The sequence below is a fragment of the Pomacea canaliculata genome, linkage group LG11 (genome assembly GCF_003073045.1).
Source record: "Pomacea canaliculata isolate SZHN2017 linkage group LG11, ASM307304v1, whole genome shotgun sequence".
NCBI classification, from domain to species: Eukaryota; Metazoa; Mollusca; class Gastropoda; order Architaenioglossa; family Ampullariidae; genus Pomacea; species Pomacea canaliculata.
The window spans coordinates 23,185,308-23,207,588 of record NC_037600.1 but is presented as its reverse complement, the minus strand read 5'-3'; the positions used below and the strand labels follow the sequence as shown (position 1 = coordinate 23,207,588).

At 40.6% G+C, this 22,281-nt stretch overlaps 2 protein-coding genes across 2 annotated transcripts; both read left to right on the top strand.

Moving 5' to 3' along the window:
- The first annotated feature begins 82 nt into the window (after positions 1-82).
- LOC112574723 lies at positions 83-16,886 on the top strand. The gene is made up of 15 exons (XM_025255951.1): positions 83-155; positions 3,252-3,414; positions 4,405-4,539; positions 4,764-4,976; positions 5,330-5,464; positions 5,809-6,009; positions 8,096-8,227; positions 9,043-9,246; positions 9,464-9,595; positions 10,174-10,377; positions 10,580-10,676; positions 12,624-12,732; positions 13,580-14,296; positions 14,861-14,921; positions 16,819-16,886. Exons 2-15 carry the CDS (start codon positions 3,312-3,314, stop codon positions 16,884-16,886), a joined length of 2,511 nt encoding a protein of 836 aa, XP_025111736.1. The 5' UTR covers positions 83-155; positions 3,252-3,311.
- Positions 16,887-18,998: 2,112 nt separating this feature from the next.
- LOC112574831 lies at positions 18,999-21,857 on the top strand. The gene is made up of 3 exons (XM_025256149.1): positions 18,999-19,233; positions 20,010-20,380; positions 20,552-21,857. The coding sequence occupies exons 1-3, from the start codon at positions 19,043-19,045 to the stop codon at positions 20,929-20,931; spliced, it is 942 nt and encodes a 313-aa protein (XP_025111934.1). The 5' UTR covers positions 18,999-19,042; the 3' UTR covers positions 20,932-21,857.
- The last annotated feature ends 424 nt before the right edge of the window (positions 21,858-22,281 follow it).

Here is a 22,281-nt window from a genome sequence, read left to right as displayed (position 1 = left end):
AGAAGTCAGTGTTCTGCAGGCTGGTTATGTCAACTTCTGTGTAGATACAAGTAATACGGGAACACCCGATAAGTTAGACTGTTGACCAACTTACAGGTAAACATCCGGGTCACTCGTGACTAGATGCGCGCCATTACGAGAGAAGCTACAGCGAGGTCAGTGACTGAATATACTTACACATTTGTTCAGAAGAATGTGTAAATAGTTTTTATCCAGAATTATCGTAGGAATTAGGGAGTTTATGGTCAGATATCAAATAGTCATCATCTCATCAAAATAAACTTCCGCTTATCAGTCCCACTACATGTACTCAGGATATCAGACACTAGACCTTATCTGTTGACCCCTCTACCTTCTTGTCAAGTGTTAAGGATGTGACTATTTTATGTTTTTGCTTGTTTATTATGGATTTCAAATTATTGGAATTTACGATGTATTACAAAACATTACATGCCAGTAACACTAGGGACCGATAGGCTACCTCTCTTAAAAAAGATTATATTATGTACACAAACAGACAAAACTAAAATAAGTGTTGTGGATGTGTAGCAGGTCCCATGAAGATCAAGTAGAGAACAACATTCAGCACAATGATTGGTTTCTTGTCCTGACAAAGACCAGGTAGCAGACGCCGCCTATTATACATGCTAAACACACAGAGTGGCACTAGGAGATGGCAACATTGTAGTATATGTTGAAAACTGCTTTAAACATCCACTGAACATTGTGATTTGAGTCTACGAAATATAATGTCATTGACAAATGACAAGCATTATTAATACCAGAGGTTAATTTTATGTATGCTAAGTTACAAAGCAAGTGCACAGTTACAAAACAAAGTGGTATATCATAAAAGAATGCATGGCTTGATAAAGAAAATTCTTAGTTTCTTACATCTAGGACCATACCCTTCACACACAAACCTTTCACTTACTATTCAGTAGTGTAATTAATGATAAAGGAAACGATTTTGTGTGTGTCTATATATTGGTTCTGCATCTTCGGTGTAGCGTAAGGTTTGCCTGAATTTAATAAAACAAGTTCTCCTGCAGTGAAATGTTCAGATATTGAGTAAATGCCACTTTCCTTATAATTTACTAAATGCAGCAAAAAACTGGATTCCTTTGCTTCACAGCAATGATCTTATAACTAATATAGGCAATAGTGTTCAAACTGTTCCTATCATGGACAGACAAGCACAGCATTTGGCATTTTTTACCAGTGCTTGTGGGCATTGGATTTTATAACCTTTTACTTAGTCTTTAAATATTTTTGAAGAAATGTTTTGCATAATGTAGCAGTACTTGGTTCATCCCTTATGTCTTCATCCATGCCCTTAGTTCATGTTTTTTAGGGTGTCATCAGTTCCTGAAGCTTATGATTCAAGAATCTTTTTCACCCTTTGAAGGGTATTGAGGTATTCAAAATATATATATTTTCACACACATTACCGTATATCTTATATGCAATCTCTCTCACTCACACCTACACAGACATTCACTAGTCAGTTTGTATTAGTTACTACATTAAAAGCTAATTTTTTTTTTCCTCACTCACGTGTTCTTTCCCTCTTCTAGCCCTCTAATGCATGTGTAATCCAATAAATCAAAGTACATAAACACATGTAAATAAGCGAAAGTTTTGGAGGGGATGTTTCTGCTTGTGTCTGTCCTTCTTACCTAAACACAGGTGAATACACACATATATATATACATTCTTACTCATATCTGTATCTATTTCTATATCTGTAGAAAGTCCACCCTACACAGATACTCCTATATGCTTATATATAAGCCACATGCACACACATACTGATACCTATATATACATAACCCCCTTCCCCCAACACACATGCACACCTGCTCATATCTGCACACATATATACAATTCCCCTTACACACCTACTCATCTTTGCTTATATATATATAATCCCCTCCATCATGCACATTTGTTATGTGAATGTATACACCACACATAACCACACACGCACAGCCTCATATTTGCTTATATGTATATAACCTCGCACACACACAGACACACACACATATACTCATATCTACCTATATATATATACCCTCCCCACACATATATATATATATACTCATGTCTACTTACATATATATATATCTAATACCCCAGCGCACACATATCTGCTTATAAATCCTGCCACATACACATACTCATATTTGCTCAGATATATATATGTAAAGCTCCCCTCCACACATATATACACATTCTCTTAATTATTCTAGATTACTGTCCTAAGTAATAACAAACTGAGATCATCTAGTAAAGGTCTTTTTATTTGTTGATGTCAATAAAGAATGGAACTTACAGGCATTAGGATTGTGTGTACAGTAAAGTGATAAATTATTTTTGCGTTGGTCAGCAAATGTTTTAGAGTTGAATAGATAATGAAATTAATTCCTTACAAAATATATACAGGCTTTCATTTCTAGGGTCTCATTTCAGGACGGGACAAAGAATGTTTAGAAAACCGTTTTCTACTTTTACACAGCAACTGCGTATACTATAGTCGGTGTGGTGGTACTTGATAGTTGTCGTAAGATGAGAAAGAGAAACAAGCGAAAGATTAAAAGGACCTAAGTTGGGTAGGTTAGTGAAGAAAGGCAGCGAGAACTTTATTTCACTTTTGACAGTCAGATTACATTACCAGGAATGTTAAAGGAAAAGAATAGAACATGAAGTTTGTTCTTTAAACTTACAAGCACCAGGATGTTGTACAAACTCACTTTTCTGAGCGGCTGCTGACATCTCGTGAGGATGTTAATGATTGCTGGTTGATTTTTTCTTTTTGTCTGCTCTTCCGCTTGGAACTATCATCATTGAAAGTTGTACAGTTTTGTCTTTCAGAAGATTTGTGAACTGTACTGTAGGACTATATAGTTGAAGTGAGCTGAGGTATTCTTTAAAACATTAAAACATTATACACATGATGTCATTAGATTGTCTCAAAACACGAGGTCCGTGTCTCTGTTTACACAACTAGTGTCAACATCAATATCACACGGTCTACACACTGAGACTTATTTATTCAGGTCGTGCTACCATCTATTGTATACTGTTTACACACTGGGTCTTGTTTACATAACAACTAGTGTCAACAATTATAACGACGTCGACGCTGACAATGACATCACTGTGCATGTCAGCGCTAGTGCATCAATATGACGAGGTGACGTTTATGTCAGTGTGTGTGTAGGGGTCTGACGAGGTGACGTTTATGTCAGTGTGTGTGTAGGGGTCTGACGAGGTGACGTACACGCGGTCAGTCGAAGGCGGCGAGCACAATGAGCGTCACTCACCTGATGGCGCGGGCTGTACGCTCTGTGGTCACAGTTGTTGTCTTCATCCTCACCCTTCATCTCATGTTCACTGCGCATGCCCAAACAGGTTTATAATTGTGTGGTAGAAAATTACGGATAATAATTGATAACGATGATGATAATGATGATAAAAATAGATTTTTGATGATTTTTGATGATTTTTAATGATTGGTGATGATAATGATTATGAATAGTAAATATTACTGTTGATTAATGATAATGCTTGATTATGATTATTGATCATTATTATTTATGATCGATGATTATTGGTTAATGATAATTATTGATGAGCACCTTATTGTCCTCATCGTATCTGAACTTACTACCGTGAAAGTACGGCCACAGGAATCCATACACGGTCACAAACGCAAAATGTCAAAATGACAATCCTACCCTCAAGGTAAATTTTTACAGGATAACAAATTACAGATGGAAAAACTTGGTGGCAAGTGTTGCTGCCACTGTCTATTTGTAGATAATGTGCTGTTGTACCATAAATAACTCACCCAAACAACTGTGATCTACGATCCGTTAAGATTTTGTCAAATCCACTAAAAAATCATAAACAATCCTGAAATCGTGAACGTGAACGGCTAAATAAATGCTTGAAAACGGAACTTTGACTTTAACGTGTAAGTATCGATGAATTTCGTTTTTTAAATTTTATTTACAACGTCTCCAACTATACAAACTTACCATAAAACATGAATACGAGTTTGGAAAACCAAATTGGCAATGTCTATGGCGTATCGACTCATTCATTCCTCTTCCTCCTTCTCCTCCTCCTTCTTCTCCTCCTTCTCCTCCTCCTCCTCCTCCTCCTCCTCCTCATCATTAATCAATCAATCAACATCATCATCATAGTAGTAGTAGTAGTAAATGAGAGCTAGAAGTTTTAGCGAGGCTGGCTACCCAACCTTGTGCTCGTCACTCACTTTCTTAAGAAACAAAAAGCATGAATTTTTATTCTTTCAAAAATAAAGAAAAGTTTTCTAAACCATTGTTATTACAAAATTAATTGCAAATGTCAATTGTCTCTTTTCTTTTAATGTTATAGGTAACACTGTAACGTGTGACATTCCTTCAGTGGAACCATTGGGCAGTACGTCAGTCACGTGTCACTTCCCTGAGAATGTCAATCAGACGAGGAGGATCATCACTATCTCTTTCTATAAAGGCGCACAATATACAGGTGTAGTGGTGATAAGTGTTTTTGCTGCTGTGTTTTTAGCATGTTTATAACATGTGATGCAATGTAGGATATATTTTTCGTTTTTTTTTTGTTTTTGTTTTTTTTTAGTAAAAGGGTAAATACCTTGGATAAGTTTGTGATAATTTGGAAGTGATACACTTTTTATTTTTGATTTTCATTTTGTGCTGTGTCCCAATATGTAACAGTTATGAATTTCCCCCCAGTTTCAAATGAAAACGATATTTTGGACTGCTGGTGGATGTCGGGAAGAATGGACTGTGACGTCCAACCAGGATACAAATTTAACAGAATAATATCTCACGAAATCACCTTGGAGATCCCACGAGTTTCTACAAAAGACATTGGAGGATATGCTTGCAAGCTTTCTAACATGAATCCAAAAGATATTAAACCCTGCGAACTGAAGATAAAGCTAGGTAAGATGTTAGCAGCTCATCACCTGCTGATAACAAACAGCCAATCATTATTTAGTGTAGTGATATTTGTACAAGAATCTATGCATGCTTTTTTTAATAATAACAACACTCTCTCACAAGTACATTTCAAGACAACACAGTGACGTGACTACTGCTCAACGCCATACCGTGACGTCACTAAGACAACACGTTGGCACTACACGCTGACATTGTTGTCTCGTGACCGGACACTGTCATAGTCCATGATAAGGGTGACACCAAGAGGGTACACGAAGGCAGTGCACTTGATAAATTTTTATTTTGCTTTTCATTTTCATAATGTCAGTGGTTTGAAGGGAGATAACGTGTTTCAGAAGGGAAGACGATGTGTGACGTTCCTTCAGTTCCACTGAACTCACGAACGTCACTAACTTGTTACTTGCCAGAGGATCTCAGCAAGAACACAGCAGACTTCAGTGTTTACCATCAATCCAGCCGTAGAGAGCCAGGTACTGCATCGGTCCTTGAGCTCTTGCTGAATTTTTTATGATGTTCATGTCACTAATCTTGAGTTAATTATAAAATATATTAACTACCTTCATTCTTATTTTTTTTTTGTTTGCTTTTGTAAATGTGTTGAAGTTATTGAGTAAGAAAAGATAAAAACAAAATGTTCTTTCAAACTGCCTCTAGTCATAATGTGATGTGCTGCACATATTTTCTCTAATTACAATTTTTATTCAAAGTTATTTTAAGAATGGTTCTTGATGCGTTGTATGCAAGAATTTGTACTTAGTCTTTTTAAGCTTCTATAATTTTATTTAAGTAAACATTTGGCATGTTACATGTACAGTTAGTGTAATGTCCTGCAAGAGGATCGGAGACCATCGGTCCTGTAACACGATTGGCGGCTACGAGTTCGATCAGACCGTGAGAAACTACCTGACTGTCGGGATCCCTAATGCACAGGAGGATCAAGAAGGATCCTACAGCTGTCACTATACAAGTAGTTCACCTGTCCGCTATGAGAACTGCTCTCTCACTTTGACAACAGGTAAAGAGTCGGTGAACACAGAGTTTGCTTCCTGTAGTTCAGTAAAATTTGCCCAAATATCGTTTGCTAAAAGACTAACACGAGTGAAACATTTGTTTTCTTACAATCGAGTTATATACAGGTAGTCCTCGACTTACGACGGGGATCCGTTCTTAACGCGGCGTCGTAAACCGAATTTCGACGTAAGTCGGATCATACTTTCATACAGTACTGTACCATAATAACAGTACAGTACTGCAAACACTTAGCCTATCCAAACACCTATCCTAACACAGTACCCTACATAATTATCAATAAACATCAGTACAGTAAAATATTGTCAGTACAGTACGCTTTGTTATCACTGTCGCTTTCATAGGAGCAGATCCTGTCACGTGTTCAAGGATGCGATCTTTATCTTGATAATCGTAGCTACAGTCGAGCGACTAAGTCCTAATGACCTGCTAATTTCTGTTGCTGTTTCCCCCTTCTCAGATTGCCTTATGATATCCACTTTCACCTCCATGGTGATGGCCTTCCTTTTCTTTGATGCACTGACCTCGTAAGTCGGAATGAGCGTCGTAACCACGAAACGACGTAACTCGAGACCGTCGTAACCCGAGGACTACCTGTATTCATTGAAATGAAAATTCCCAAAATGAGTTGTTCCCAGTCACTTAATCCCCAGACACTTCATCCCCGACACTTAATCCACGACACTTAATCCCCTAGACTTTTAATCCCTAATCACTTCATCCCCAGACACTTAATCCCTAAACTAAATCCTTAACTATAAAAATTATGAAGTCAGCGAAAAATTTCATTGAAATTCAAATTCAAACCATGCTATTAACTTCAACGTCATTTGAACATCTACAACATTAGTTAAAGTTCATATAAGCTAGTAAATTTAATGTTCTTCAACAATATGATATGAAAATTGTTCTTGAGTGTTCGAGAGGTAATTGCTGTTAATCAATATGAAAGGTAAGCTAATGATCGGAGGTACAGAAGACGATCCATTGACTCATATCTCTCTATAATGTTGCTAACTCAGCGTATTTCCTCTTTGCACGTTTCTCTTACCGGCGCATGATTGTAGAACAGACGCTTGTGTAGCTGACAATCCTTACGTAGACCATCAAGGAATGTCCACATCGTTGGGTGATGACAGGAGAAGACAGATTGAAGGGCGTGATGTCAACCCTCCACAGAGTTTTTTGTTCGTGTTATACAGGCATTATAGAAGAAATCACACATCGCTCTGTACAGGAATAAGTGTGTGGGGATGACGTTTTCTAATTCAATGCTTTGACAGAAGCATTACATAATGCTTTATAAAGGATTAAGCGCCTGGGGATTAAGTGTCGGGGATGAAGTGTCGGGGATTAAGTGTCGGGGATGAAGTGTCTGGGGATGAAGTGTCTGGGGATTAAGTGACCGGACACCAAATGAGTACATAATTATGCTTAATTGTCAAGATATAAGACTACAAGCACCAGCCTTGTCACCTGCCACTAGCAGGGAGATAAATACCCGCTACACAGGAGAACTTACTTGTGTCAGTAGTACTTGTAACAGTGAGTGGTTCAACTCACCAAATCTGTGTATGTCTTAGAAACAGAAAAATCACTCAGGTTTTCATGATCAAGAAGCAAGTTTTTGTCCGGGAAATCAAACGGCTGATGTTAGAATAGAACCGTGACAGTTTAAACTTGTTATAGCAGTCAAAGATGAAGCCAAAGCACATTTGAAAAAAGAAGGGATCTGTATAAACACATCTATGAACAAAGTTAATTCACTGGCTTTGTTGTCATGGAAATGATCATAAATATGCACTAAACTATCCGAAGATGAAAGAGAACACATACAGCAACAATACTTAGGGAGTTATTTTTCTGTTATCGAGGATGGAATCTTTCCTCTTCGAATTCCACTTTCAAAAAATACACCTTTTCGTCACTTCCAGTTTTCTCGACAAATCATGGTGAGATTAGCAAAAATATTAGAATTATCACCTTTAGCTTTTCCTCCTGACTTTTGTTGAGTACTTACGATAGACTTTCATGTGACAAACATGACATGAAACTTTTTGTTGTAATTGCAGTGACCTCCTTCTGTAACATTTCAAGTGTTGTGGAGACAGAACCTGCATCACTCACCTGTACATTCAACGTTGATGTCAATGCAACAAAAAATAATTTCTCACTGGTCCGTATCGGTGGCGCTGACAATAAAGGTAAGTAGGTAGAACTCTGAAACAAAGACAATGGTTCAGCAGTAGGTAGATATTACTTTGTGATCATCTGAACCTCGTCTGCACGCCTATCTCGGTCTGTCTCTCCTACTACTTCGTCTTGATTAAGAATCGTTGTCTTCGCACTGGGCTCTCGAGGAGGAAGGTTGTAACAGAGGTCTGTTCAAGGCTGTTCACATTCCCCGCTCTGAGTCTCTCTGGGATTCGTGAAGGTTCCAGCACAACTGACTCAGTAGCTGTGTAAGACCCACTCCATCACAGAGTGCACAACACTTCATCACCAGTAGCTGTCAAACAGTAGAGGCTGCTATCATGAAAGGGTTAAAACACAATGACACGGACTGGTCCGTGACAAAGTTTAAAGCTAATTACAGTAAATTCCGTAAGAAATCTGAATCTTTAAATAGAGCAGCATATAAAATGAGGGGCAACTCATGTCTTTCTCTCTACATGTATATCTGGAGTCGAGAAGGACATGTTTAATTTTATTGAAAACCTAAAACTTTCTTCCACACAGTCCGTGAGATATTGCAGCTTTTATTATTTTGAGTTCTCTCCCCTCTCATTGTGGGAAGTTCTGTGAAATACAGTCACAATACCTGTTTGGATAATTTCAACCTGAGCTACAGCCAACAATTCACTAGAAAGAAAGCGACACTCAGTTCTGTAATCGCTTCCCCCACAGATTTTTACACTTACATTTCCCGTTCAAGGAATGGTGACCCTTAGGCTGACAAGTACCCGTATCATCGTGGTTTGAACGAGAAAGGTTGTACGATTGACTTATTTGTCTACAGGTGTCGCCACTGTCACCTGCACCTGGCTAAAGGACCAGCTGAAGTGCACCACAGCCCCGGGGTACGAGGTCAACAACACTGTCACAGATCACCTCGTCATCAGAGTACCGCGAGCGTCACGTGACCACACCGGCACATACGCTTGTCACGTGAATGGCTCTAAAGTCAACGGCTTCCAGTCCTGTGAATTTATCCCAAAGCCAGGTAGATATACGGGTACATTGTTGTTTGTCTTGTTGTTTCAAAGAACGCGTCTTTACTGGATGGATCCGACCGTAATCAAATTGAAAAAGTAGCCTCCAGTGTAATATTATATGTTGCAGTCAAAGTGACTCTGTTACCAATTTATTATAGTGTCCATATTGATTGTATTCACACTGTCTGTGTGTTATGTGCATGTTATTATCTGTTCTAATTGCAGTGACCTCCTTTTGTAACATTTCAAGTATCACAGAGACGAAGCCAGCATCACTCACCTGCACATTCAACGTTGATGTCAATGCCACAAAAAGCAACTTGTCACTGGTCCGCCTCGGTGGCGATGAAAGTAAAGGTAATGTTTACAGCATGAGGCAAACATGATGATGATGATGATGATGATGATGATGATGATGATGATGATGTAGTTCATGCTCATAGAGCTATATCACAGGCTCTATTCTACAGGTAGGCAGAACAGTCAGTTGCATAGGGCGTATTGATGTAAGGGAATGATGTAAGAAAAAATATATCACAGCCTTTTAAGCAGTCTCATGAAGAATAACTATTTTATAATATTAATTGTAAATAATAGTAATAATGGTAGTAAGTGTTAGAAATTAAAGAAATTAACCAAAACGACAGAAAAGAAAAAAGGTGTAAAAGCATAAAACGACAAAAAGTGTGGTGAGGTACAATTAAAAATCTATTTGACATGAAATAATGTAATGATTTAGAAGAAAACACATTTTTGGTCCATTTCTGTAAACTTCCATTGAGAATGATCACACAATTTGCAGTAGAAAGTGTGTCACACAAATGTCTAACTAGCAATGTCAAGTGCTGCTTCATTAATGACAATCAGCTAATGACTAGTAGACTAGTTGGACTGAAGCACTGCAGGCTGCATGACTAACACAAGTGTGTCTACAGGTGTCGACATTGTCACCTGCACCTGGCTACAGGACCAGCTGAAGTGCACCACAGCCCCGGGGTACGAGGTCAACAACCTTGTCACAGATCGCCTCGTCATCAGAGTATTGCGAGCGTCACGTGACCACACCGGCACATACGCTTGTCACGTGACAGGCTCTAGCATGGACGGCTTTAAGTCCTGTGACTTTATCGTGATACCAGGTAGATACACCTACACTGTGGCCACCCTCACATGTGTTGTTTCCTATTAAAGCACCTCTACTGGCTGAACACGAATGTTATCAAAGTAAACAAGTAGCTTGTAAGTAAACAGGTTGATGATCACAGTCTATCATTCTATTGTCTTAGAGCTTGATACACAGAGTTTATAACACTGAAGACGAATTGTGTTCTGTACTTTCAGATGTACCTGCCGTAGTTCTGACTGTAGCCATCGCTGTACTCGTGTTCATTCCTGTGTCGTTAGTCATCGTCTTCCTGGTTTTCAAATGTAAACAAAGGTGAGATGACTGGTAAACACTTTTAATACAGTTACAGCCTGTACTGTGCCTGAATCATTAGCTAATGAATTACTTGAAAAGATAACTCACTCTAGACCCACTAGGCAATAGAATGTTTGTTGCATCCCCTGTCGTCCACAGACTGAACGGCAGGCGTAGTGTGTCTCAGGTCTCAGTGTCGTGACCAGCTCGTGACTGTCCCGTGCAGGTCACTAGTACAGCCACAAGTACACAAGGACCCACGGTGCAGTTTCTCCCAATATTCTTCTTTTGGAAAGCAAGAGTGCTTCCACCTAAGGCGATGTGGCACTGTAAGAGAGGGGCTGGGGATATGGGAGAATATGGGGAATATGGGGGAGCGGAAGATGGAGGGTGAGAAAGGGGAAGGGGATAAGGAAGGTGTTGGAGGAAAGTCACTAGTCTGCTTACTGTTGCTGGTGCCCTCTTTTCTTGCTGTTGTCTGGTGTTCTTGGAGTCTAAGAAACTGTCAAGTCTTCGGTGGTGGTGAACTGTACACTTTTTATTACCTTACAAAGTAAAGTTTATCTTTTTATTATTGTTTTTGTCTTTATAAGTAAACAAGTAGCTTGAAACATGAACAGGTTATGTATTTTTTAAGACTTTAAATCTTTGCTTTATTTAAGTTACCCTGCTTGGTTATTGCTCTGGTTATGGATGATTGAAAAGACTCCATATTTATTATTCTTTAATTTATTTTGAAGATATTTAAACGTATATTATGATAGGCTAGCAGTCTTATTCATTCATTGAATAATCATTGCTTGTTTGTGGTAGTCGAGAGTTTGGATGATTAGCCACTATTGTTACAATTAATGACAGCAAAGTGGTTTGAGTGGTGTAAGTCAACTATTAATGTTTATCGCCAGTTTATATTTATCTGCTAACTTTTCCTCGGTCTTGGATGTTTTTTCATTTATTTCCAACATGTGAGGTGCTGTCACCAAGCGTGCATATAGGAGTTTTTTCTTCCTCTAGTTAGGTCGTCTTCATTAAGCCTCATTCTAGTAATTTTGGTTTGCATGATGATGTGTGGATAAGCTATTGGGATGTTTGCTTTTGCTTCCTTTGTGTTTTGTAAATGTGGAGTAGTGGGTTTGGTGTGAGGCGACCCGATCTGTGTTTGTGGGGCTGTGAGTGAATCTGTTTAGCTGGGTGTACCTGGTGGTGTACCTGGTGGTGTACCTGATGGTGTACCTGGTGGTGTACCTGGTGGTACATCCTCCGTCTTTTAGTGGTTGTTGACTTACTTGAATTATCAATTCTATAGTTTTCCGTCCTGTGTTTGCCAGCACTGACAGGTATAACGTGTACAAGGATGCAACCAACTGTATGGTTAGCTCCCTAGCCTGCAATGGCTGGAACTGTTGGTTTGATCTTCCATGGACAAGAAGTGGAGCTCTCCACATCGAGGCTGTGTGTCATTAAAACCCATGTACCCTTACTGTGGCCACACGTTGCTATTCCTCTGACCCCACGCCACCCTAACCGTTTTGCTGGTCGTGTATCATAATAGAGAGAGTAGCCTCTTGCCCTATAAACAATGGCATTTGTTACATTCCTGTTAACGCTCTGTGTGTGTGGTTTCAGTTTAGAGTGAGATGTAAAACCAAAAAGAAGTCTAGAAAAAAAAAATGAAAATAAATTTTGAAATGCATTCCTGTCAAAACTTATTTCTAAATTACATTATCAAACAGGGAAGAGGGTTTGGTGAGCACGGATTTTCCTGTCAGTCATTCTACATAAATATTTTATTGTTACGTAGCGCGTCTACACCATCTCTTGATGGAGCTTTTTAGAACGATCACACAAGGGCTAACATATTAACACTGACAGTTGTCAAACAAAAACTTATACTGTATATGTAACTGTCGACTTTACTGAAAATGTGATTATAAAAAAATATTTGAAATAATAATTTTATTACAGGAAAGAGCTGGAAAAGAAAGCGACAACACATGTTCGCTCTGAAGAAATCCCACTGATGTCACCTGAAGAAAACAAAAGCAGCTCACCACCAGTCTTATCAAAGGAAGAAGTAAGAAGCAATTTAGCTTTATACCTGTTTTTCATGACCGACATTAAAAGTTTGATTTATAACAGAGACAGACAACTCAATCACACATTGAAAATACTGAGACCTTTCTTTTACTCCAAGTCTATAGAAAATGTATTTAAAATTTTAGTAATATTACAATTCAATATTTTTTATAGTTCATAGATATTATCCCAGGTATCATTTTTTTTCTATGCACGTGACACAATGGGCTGCTTCAATAAAGCTAAAAAAAGTCAGATATTCAGGACACTGATGATCTTTCTGAGGAATTTAGAGCCATCGTGCATATTATCAGGATATTTTGCTTCAAAATGTAACCCATAATGGCGATTAATTACTTGTAACCCTCCTGTTATTCATTCTTCTTCCTTTTCTTTTAAATTTTCTTCTTTAAAGTCTTACTGACCTGCGGAAAAAATTCAATGTGGAGATAAATACTTAAATACGTGGAAACAAAGGGAAAGGAAATCTCTGGCGTCTTTGTTGGTTCCTCTTTGTGTTTTCTGTGTTTGTGTTTATTCATCATCAGTGTTATTGTTTCTTCTTTCGTAGTTCATGTGTTGTTTGCGTTCCTATCGCTTGAATGTTGCCCTTGTCTCTATATTGTTTTCAGCGCTAAGACCATGCTCCTTAGGTGTGTGAGTATGCACTTTACAAATGTTTGCATTTATTGTTGTTGATTGTTGATCTAGAAAATGTGGTCGACTCAGCGTGGTGTGGAAGGAGAATGCTAACACAAATATCCTCTTAAATGCAGTCAAGTCCTGTTGAAATCTGTATACAGAATAATACAAGACAGGCTGCTGATGTCTTTTGATTACAACAGTTGGAAGCACGAGGAAAACAAGAAGAGGAATTCTGGGAGCAGTGGGTTGAGGCGGCATTCCCTGATCTGGACTCTAGTGTCTACTTCCTGCCTCCTGTACACGTCAGCCGCGTGCCGACGACACAAGAGTCTGTTGCTGGTCAGAAAGTTCTCGTCCTTCAGTCATCTCGACAGGTAGATGAGTCCAACCAGACGATGACAACTGCAGTTAAGGACAGTGATGTCCGACATGATGCAGCCATGCAAAGAATCCTTCTATGTCTGGAGAGAATGTTTAAACAGAAGAGAGAAGTGGTTGTTGGAGTGAGTCAGCTCCTGTTTGACGACTACCTGCGTGAATCTCGTTATGCTGACGTGGCAAGAAGACTTCCCCTACCCGTCAGACACTCTGATCTGGGACAGGAATGGAAACCAGGGGACATCGATGTACTTCTTATTCATCAACAGTACGGTCTTGTCATCTGTAAAGTGAAAGCTTTTGGTGCTAAAGTAAATGAACACAGCGAATTGAAAAAGGAGAGCGCAGAGAAAACTCACACAGAGATTAAAAACAATCTTCAGGAGGCCATCCAACAGCTGGACAGAGCGGGAAACACGGTGTCATACCTGGCTAATGACGTCACTCCCAGTCTACGTGTCACTAAGACGATCGCACTCCCTAACTTGACGGTTAGTCAGCTACAACAGGTGCTCAACAATGACCCCGAGCTGACTCAGGTGAGGATTCTTGTCATCGCTTATTAATTTATATTGTGCGTTTTTTTTTAATTCTAATTTAAACATTTCATGATGATGATGATGATGATTATTATGATTGATTGATGGATGGATGGATGGATGATTGATGATGATGATGATGATGATATAAACAATATCGATGCAAGGCGCAACTAAGTGGTCGATACCCGTAATATCAGAATCATCATTCGGCTTAAAATTACTTTCACAGGGTTACACTCTCGACCTAATAAACATTGGTTTCTCAATGGATCGCTCACACTAAAGTGAAAGGGTAAAGGTTTCCATAACCATCCCTTGACAATATGTATTTATAAGTGGTTCACCATGTTCAGACAGGTGTTGTACAACTTATGGAATCACGTTCAAACATCACCGACATTCACCCTCCTGACACTTTGTAAGAACGACAATATCATTGTAAGACTCGGTCACTCTGTTGTAAACTAACGATATAAAGTGTGTCTCTGCTAGTAAATATGTCCGCTGAAATCTTTTCCATATTGGGTTCATTTCTCTACAAATCAAGTGATTCTGTTACAGGGCCTGTGTCGGTGTCTGGGAACAACAGACCCCGCTGACATCGCTGGTCTGTGTCTGTGCTGTGATCAGCTGTCTGACCCCAAGACCCCGTGTGACGTCAGTAGTCAAGTGCTGAGTGAACTCGGACACTGGTGGCAGCGACGTGTGGCTGGGGCTGGACCTGACAGTCTCATGACACCTGAGGTGTACAAGACACTGGTGGCAAGGTAAAGAATAGTAAAATAAATGTTTATTCAAAACCCTTTACACGTGTACACACTGTGATGTACATCAAGGTCTGTAGTTGGATGACAGATGAAGATCTCTCTAAGTTCTCGTCTCAGAAATCGTCAACTATCGGCAGTGAAGACAGTAAGGTTTCATGTAGAACAGGGATGCACAACCTACGGCTGGCGGGCCATATCCGGCCCGCGACGCGGTGCCATCCGGCCCGCGAAACTTCTGCCCACAGTGCAGGAAATCGGCATGTTTGTAATAAAAGAAGACCTTAAAAAAACGGAAAAAAAGAGAAGAAATATTTATCCCCACGTAGGGGCGTCTCTCAATCTTTTTTTCGATGGACGAACATTTCGATTCAGTGCTCCGACTTGGTGTCTCTACGATGCAGCCGGACATTCAGAAGTTGGTTTCGGGAAAACAACTTCAAATATCCCACTATTTACTACATAATTAATGGTAAGTACACCTTGTTTTAATAATAAAAAAATGGTATCTGCTCTATTTTTTTTCCTTTTTGTATTTTTGCGGTGAAGTGGCCCGCGACACGGCTGTCCGAAATGGATATGGCCCGCAGGCCGAAAAAGGTTGGGCATCACTGATGTTGAAGATGAGGAAGACCTAAAGTAAAACGGAGCAGACTAGCAGTGTGGTGATGTCACGAAAGTGTAGTAACACGGCTATAGTGTGGCTTTACACTTCCTCTCTATTCACGACACGGGCAGACGCGCTGGCAAACTGACCGACAGACAGAGGTTACGTGTGAGCAGTCGTCGATTCAAGCGTGTGTTCGCTAATTAAAGACCATTCACGTCACGACGGTCACATGACCTAGGGCCATGGCTGCCGTGAGACGTTGGTGACGTACTAGAGAAACCTTCAAGGTGAATACGCAAATCCAAAATCCGTTATAACATAAGGTTTTAGACTGGACTAAACATGTCTATAGAGACAATGCATTTGTCGGTGTAGAGCTGTACCGTGGTAAGTACAATATCAGTTGTGAAAGTTCAAATATTGATGGTAGATTATTATATCATTTCTCAATGATGGTTGGATTTTGTTATTTAAATTATATTATTCATTTGCAGATGTACATCAGAACTACTGTCTGTTTCAGTTCACGTGTTTTCTTCATGTTCGGAATCAAATTTGTATTGTTCAACGACACATTTACAGATATTCTCTACTAGTTTATAAGTTTTCTTTTTTAAAGTGCGTTGTCCAAGTTGTCTCCGGTTGTGCTGTACACTTGCTTTGTTGTCATTTGAAGTAGAAGCTCTATCAACATGTTCATTCCAGTCTAAGACAGCGAGATTCATGCGCATGTCATAGTGCCTGGTGTTTGTAATGTGAACATATTAGGCAGATACATCAGACACACAATGTTAACAACTTTAAAGTAAAGTAAACTAAACTAAACTAAACAGAACAAAACTAGTTCCTTGGGCTGAGACAGAAAAGAACAGTCCCTCACTGGGAATGCAGTTAGTTGTCAGACATGTTAGTTTCACATATAAACTGCTTATCGTTAATATTAGACTCATTACAAGATGTGTAGTCTATAGCTGTGTTACCTTAGTATGACTGTGACATCACATTCCTAATTCTCGTTTTCTTCTCTTTCTTCTCATGTTACTATCGTCTCTCCATCCTCTTTATCCTTTTGATGTAAATCCTTGACTTACTTTCTTTCGTGACAATTGTGTTTATCACTTCCTCTGTTTTGATCACAATGAAAGGTGGCCCTATAGACGGTCTTACTGAGATTGATGTTCAGGGTGACACACAGCATCACGAATGTTGCTAGCCCTTTCACAGCAAACTGTCTTAATGCAGTCTTATTTGGTGGCACCACATAAAACACTAACAAACAAACTCCAGCACATACAGTCGATTCCGGTGAATGGGACATTATTGGGACTTCATTATGTTGGTCCTAATCACCGGGTGGTCCGACTACACGAACATTGACGGATGTTACAAGACGGCACGTGCTACACGTCACATTAAAATGTCATTCTGACCTTTATTGTGTGTCACACACATATAACGAATATACGAACTGCTGCTGATGACAAACATTGTTATTGAAAAGTAAATTTACAAACAAAATCTTCCAAACGATGTACACAATCAGGGGGCGCTACTCTGTAGCATGACCCGCGGCTCACTGTCGTCTGTCTTTGACTTGTTTGATGTCTGCGGCAATTTGGCTTCTACCCGCGTGTGCAGGGAGGGACAGAAGTGGTACTCAGTGTGTGTGACTGTGTGGGTATCGTATTTATACTTTCACCTCCTCACGACATCGTCAGTCACTGGGAGACTGAGACCTGCCGCAGTATTTACAAGGCTACACAGAAATATCTACAATGTCGACGACACTCGCTTAGTTTTTACTTTGTTGCTTGACAAAACTAAAAGTGCGAGGAATAAAATTTTATGAGGGTAAAAGAAGTAAAGAACGAATTACGAGGTCAACCAGAATTTCAAATATTTCTATCATGCAAAGATCGTATACAAACTTGTGACCCTACTTGACCTCGGCGTACGTTTCGATATGAACATTGACCTCTTAAGGGTCATGAACTTTGTGGCTGCATCATGAACAGCAGTTAACTCATCAACTATGAGGACTGTATCGCCGAGGTTGGTTTTAATGTTCAGTCAGGTGTGTCGGACGTCGTGCATGACGGTGATGATACTGACGATGTGAGTCTGAATGATGAAGTTCTACGAGATGATTGGGACAGAGTAACCTCTGGTGCATCTGATGTCAACTTGGACAGTTTCGTAACTTGAGAGGAGATGTTGGAAACTTTCGGTGTATTTACTCTTGACGAAATATGTGAGGAATCTGCGGTTTTGACACACAGTGATGGAGTTCATGTCTGCGCCGGAAGTGACGACGACGACTATTGAGAATCAACAGGTCCACCACCAAGTGTCTAAAGCCCTCACAGCGCTGGTCACGTGAGGGAAGTTGGCCTTCAGGTCCCTGGGGGCAGCGGAATGTTGGGAAACGTGCCACGTGCGGAACACGTGATTTAAACATCAGCACAACTCACAGGACAGGCCACCTTGGATGAGTTCCTCCCCACGGGGACATCAAGTCTTGTCTACACACGGTCACAACTTTGCTGCTCACCTGTTGGACTTTGACATCGTGATATGTTTACACAGGATTGTGACATGCGGGGTCTGTCATACTGTCTCCATGTCTGGGTGTCATCTGAAGTAAATAAAGTGTTTCCTCCATGTAACGTTTATTATGGCGATCACTTGAGAAACGTGAAATCGAGGTTTTACTGTAAATATTTTATGAAGATTCTGTACAGTTTGTAACAGTAATGTCAGGTTAGTTTGTTTATTCACTCAGCTAAACTATTTTCACAAAGTTATCAAAAGCTACTTTTTCACGGTTGCCGGGTTGGTGTTAGATTGTTAGATTGGTGTTAGACAGAATGTAGTCACTACTTTCACTTTTTGGTTTTGTTTCTTATCAGAGAAGGACGTTAGTACGTCAAGACAAAAAAACATTATAACTGAATGTAACAAACCACTTGTAGTAAATAATGTACATCACTCAATATACAGGGTTGGTCACATCAGCTGATGTGACGTTTATTTTAACAGTAAGATGAGCTCAAGTATCCAACATTTGTTTGTTGCAGGTTCTGCGGTCCGGCGACAACAGTGAGTGTGCCATGCACATGTCCTCCACGTGTGAGTGTCAAGACCCTGGGTCAGGCCGTGTGGTGGACAGGAGAGTGCTATACTGCTGTCATCACACTCTTCCCGGAGCAAGTTCACCTGCTACACACGGCGCCTCCCACACTCTTTGTCACCGGACCGCCCGGTACAGGTAAAACTGTGGTGCTGCTGCTGATGGCCATACAGTGGCTGCGGTGTGGTCACCACGTCTACGTTGTCAGTACGTGGTGGGGGAGTCGTGCAGCGTGCAGCATGTTGTATCACCTGTTGCTGCAGACAGTAAAGACACAACAGTCAGCAGGTGTGTCACCCGGTCAGCCTCACCTCCTGCTGTACAACCTTAATGACGATAAACACGTGGAGGAGGCCATCAACGACTTGTCACAGGCGGCGATCGGAGGGTCGTTGTACGTCATCGCTGATGAAGTAATGAGTGAGTTGAGGTGAGTTGTACAACGTGTGATGTGATGATAGACACACAGGTAGATGCTGTCTGCATTCACTGGATTAAAACTATTTTGTGCTTAACAGGTGATGTTTCCTCAACAGTTGTGACACCTGATGGAGGTGTTGTGTTGTGTTTGTTTTAATGCATCGGCTGTTACACAGATTGTGTTGTAACACGTGTCATTATTGTGACATCAATTACTAGATGACATCATTGGTAACAATATTACACGTTACACAAACGAAATCACACTTTACTAACAGTACACAGTGTAACGCTTGTAGCTACATCCTGTGTTAGATAGAGTTGTGAGGGTGAGTGGGAAGGTGATTGGGGAGAGGCAGGAGTGTCTGAGTGAGTTGTATGAGAGGCGAGTAGTACGGAAAGCGAGAGTGATTGTGAAAGATAGAACACATGTTTTAGCTCAATATTATAACCTTCTTCCGTCCAAGAGACGTTTTATTGTACCCAGAGCTTCCACTGCCCGTTCTCGGAATAGTTTTATACACCAGTCTGTTGTCTTACTGAATAAGTGTTGGAAGGATTTGTGAGTGTGAGGGTGTGGGTGTGTGGTTTTGGGAATATAGTTTTAGTGTTGTTTCTTATTTAGTCGGGTATTTACATGGACTGTATAGTTTGAGTGGAATTAAGTTGTTATTAAGTTTTTATTCTAAGTTTTATTATCAGCCAGTTGTTTTACCACGTCTTTTAATTTCTCCTAGTGAGATAATAAAGTTAAATTGAATTGAATTGAATTGAATTGTGTTACAGTGTTGGCAACACAATGAAGAACTTTCAGACTTTGTGTGACAAGCTGCTGACACAAGTTCCTCGTCTCCATCTATGGGCGGCAAGTTGTTACCATGGAGACGCACCCACCGGCTGGCAAGTGGAATATTTAACCAGACCCCTCCGCTCTCCTCCGGCCGTCGTCAGGGAAGTCGAGCAGGACGAGAAGATCACCAGACACCGTCATGTAAAACCGTACAGTGAGCGAGGTGTTGCCGACCACACAGACGGCCCGCCAGTCACACGACTGTATCACCGAGGTCAGGGTCACTCAGGTCGATTTCCAGGTGACTGTGTGACATGCGGTCTTGATGTGGCCTGCTTCCTACTCAGTCTTCCTGTTGGTGTTACAGGTAGGTGTGTGTATTGTGTAGTGTAACGTTGTCTACAGTTAAACTCTTACCTGTGTGATAAATAACGAACGGTGAGAAACAGTCTTGTAAATAAGACAGTGTGTTAGTGACGTGTGTCACTCAGTTTACGTGATGACGTCACGATACTATCGTTTATATCCATGTTGACAGAGAGCAGCACAACAACATCTACAACATTGACCTCTACCAGCGGCACACCACCCTGTCTACAGTGGAGAGACGTGCTGGTGTTGTACTGGGATGACGTTAGTGATCACTCGTGTATGGTCACTGGACTGCTAGAAGCGGGTATCCCAGTGGGGATGATGACGGATGAAGACATCGAGGACGTGGCCACGGCCCGCAGTGACGTGGTGTGGGTGGCGGATGGACGTCTTGTTTTTGGTCTAGAGAGAAAAGTCGTCGTGTGTGTGGACGACCCTGGTGACGATTTGTTTAGATATAAGTTGTTAGAACGGTACAACCCTAGCTCTCCCCGACTTCACCTCATGTCCCGCTGTACGTCACAACTTGTCATTGTGTGCCCCTGAAGACTAGCCGCTAGAAGGTGACTGACACTGACACACCTGTCACCTGATGTAGTCGTGTGTCAGTCCCTTCCATCAACAATTGTCTTTTAGTGTTTGTCCTCTTCTACTCTCAGTCTATCACCGCGTCATGACCATATGATGTCATAGACATGACGTCATTACAGTTTTTTACATCGCGAGGTCCGTGTCTCTGTTTACACAACAACAAGCTTCATCAAGGCGTGTGCGTGGTAGTGTGTCAACATATCCGTAGGTATGTCAGTCTACCAGTATGATATCTGTGTCAATGTGTCAGTCTACAAGTGTGATGTATGTGTCAATGTGTCAGTCTACCAGTGTGATATCTGTGTTAATGTGTCTATATGTTGTACACGTGATGTCAAAGGGCCTCACCAGACTGTAATGTCAGTGCCGTGCACTAAAGTGTTTAGTCTGATATTGTTTACTGCCAGTGGTAAACAAAGGGGACAGAACTCTGAGCTAACTACATACACGAGTGGTCCATCAAAACCCACTTCACTGAGTAAAGAGATTCATTGATGTAAACACAACAAACACTAGCGGCTCACTTATACAACACGTGTTACAAGTTTAACTGTTTGACACAAACACATTCACACGATGTACAAATGTTGTTTCACATCCTTTATAAATGTCGCCACACGTTTCACAATGAGTGTTTCAATAAAGATTGTTGTTGTTTGTTTAAAACAGGCACAAACTTAAGTGGTTAAACTAGTTGTAACAGTGACGTCATCCACAGGCACCACGTGCGCACTGTTACAACAGTCAAACACCAGGCTGACAATATAAACATACACCACACAGCAAATAAACAATAAATACCAATGACAGGATACAATACCTACACCACGATCACATGACACTGTTACAGTTTGCCAACATCTTGTCACAACACACACTATACCCTGACCGTGACATGTCATGACACGAAGTCTCACAATCAGTCATTGCTGACGTCATGTTAGCCCTCAGTGACGTCATGCGGATGGAGGATGAAGGAGGACAGCGACTGTCGTCTGTCAGGAAAGCGATGATGAGGGCGACGATAAAGCGCGTGACAACCTCTGTGCGTCTATGATCTGTTTGACTACAGAAAACCTTTTCGCGATGTGTTTTGATGGAGTGAACACATGTGTAACTTGGGACTAGACATGTCACTTGTGTGTTTGACTGCAGCTGTCCTGTGTATTGGGTCACGTGGCTAGAGCGGTGAACTGCGCTGTGTGCTGGTTGTTTTCGTGTTGTATGTTTTCTTCTTTTTTCTAACAAAAAAGTGTCAAAAAAAAAAGATTTTAACGATCTCTAAACCATCACTAGCGAACGTAC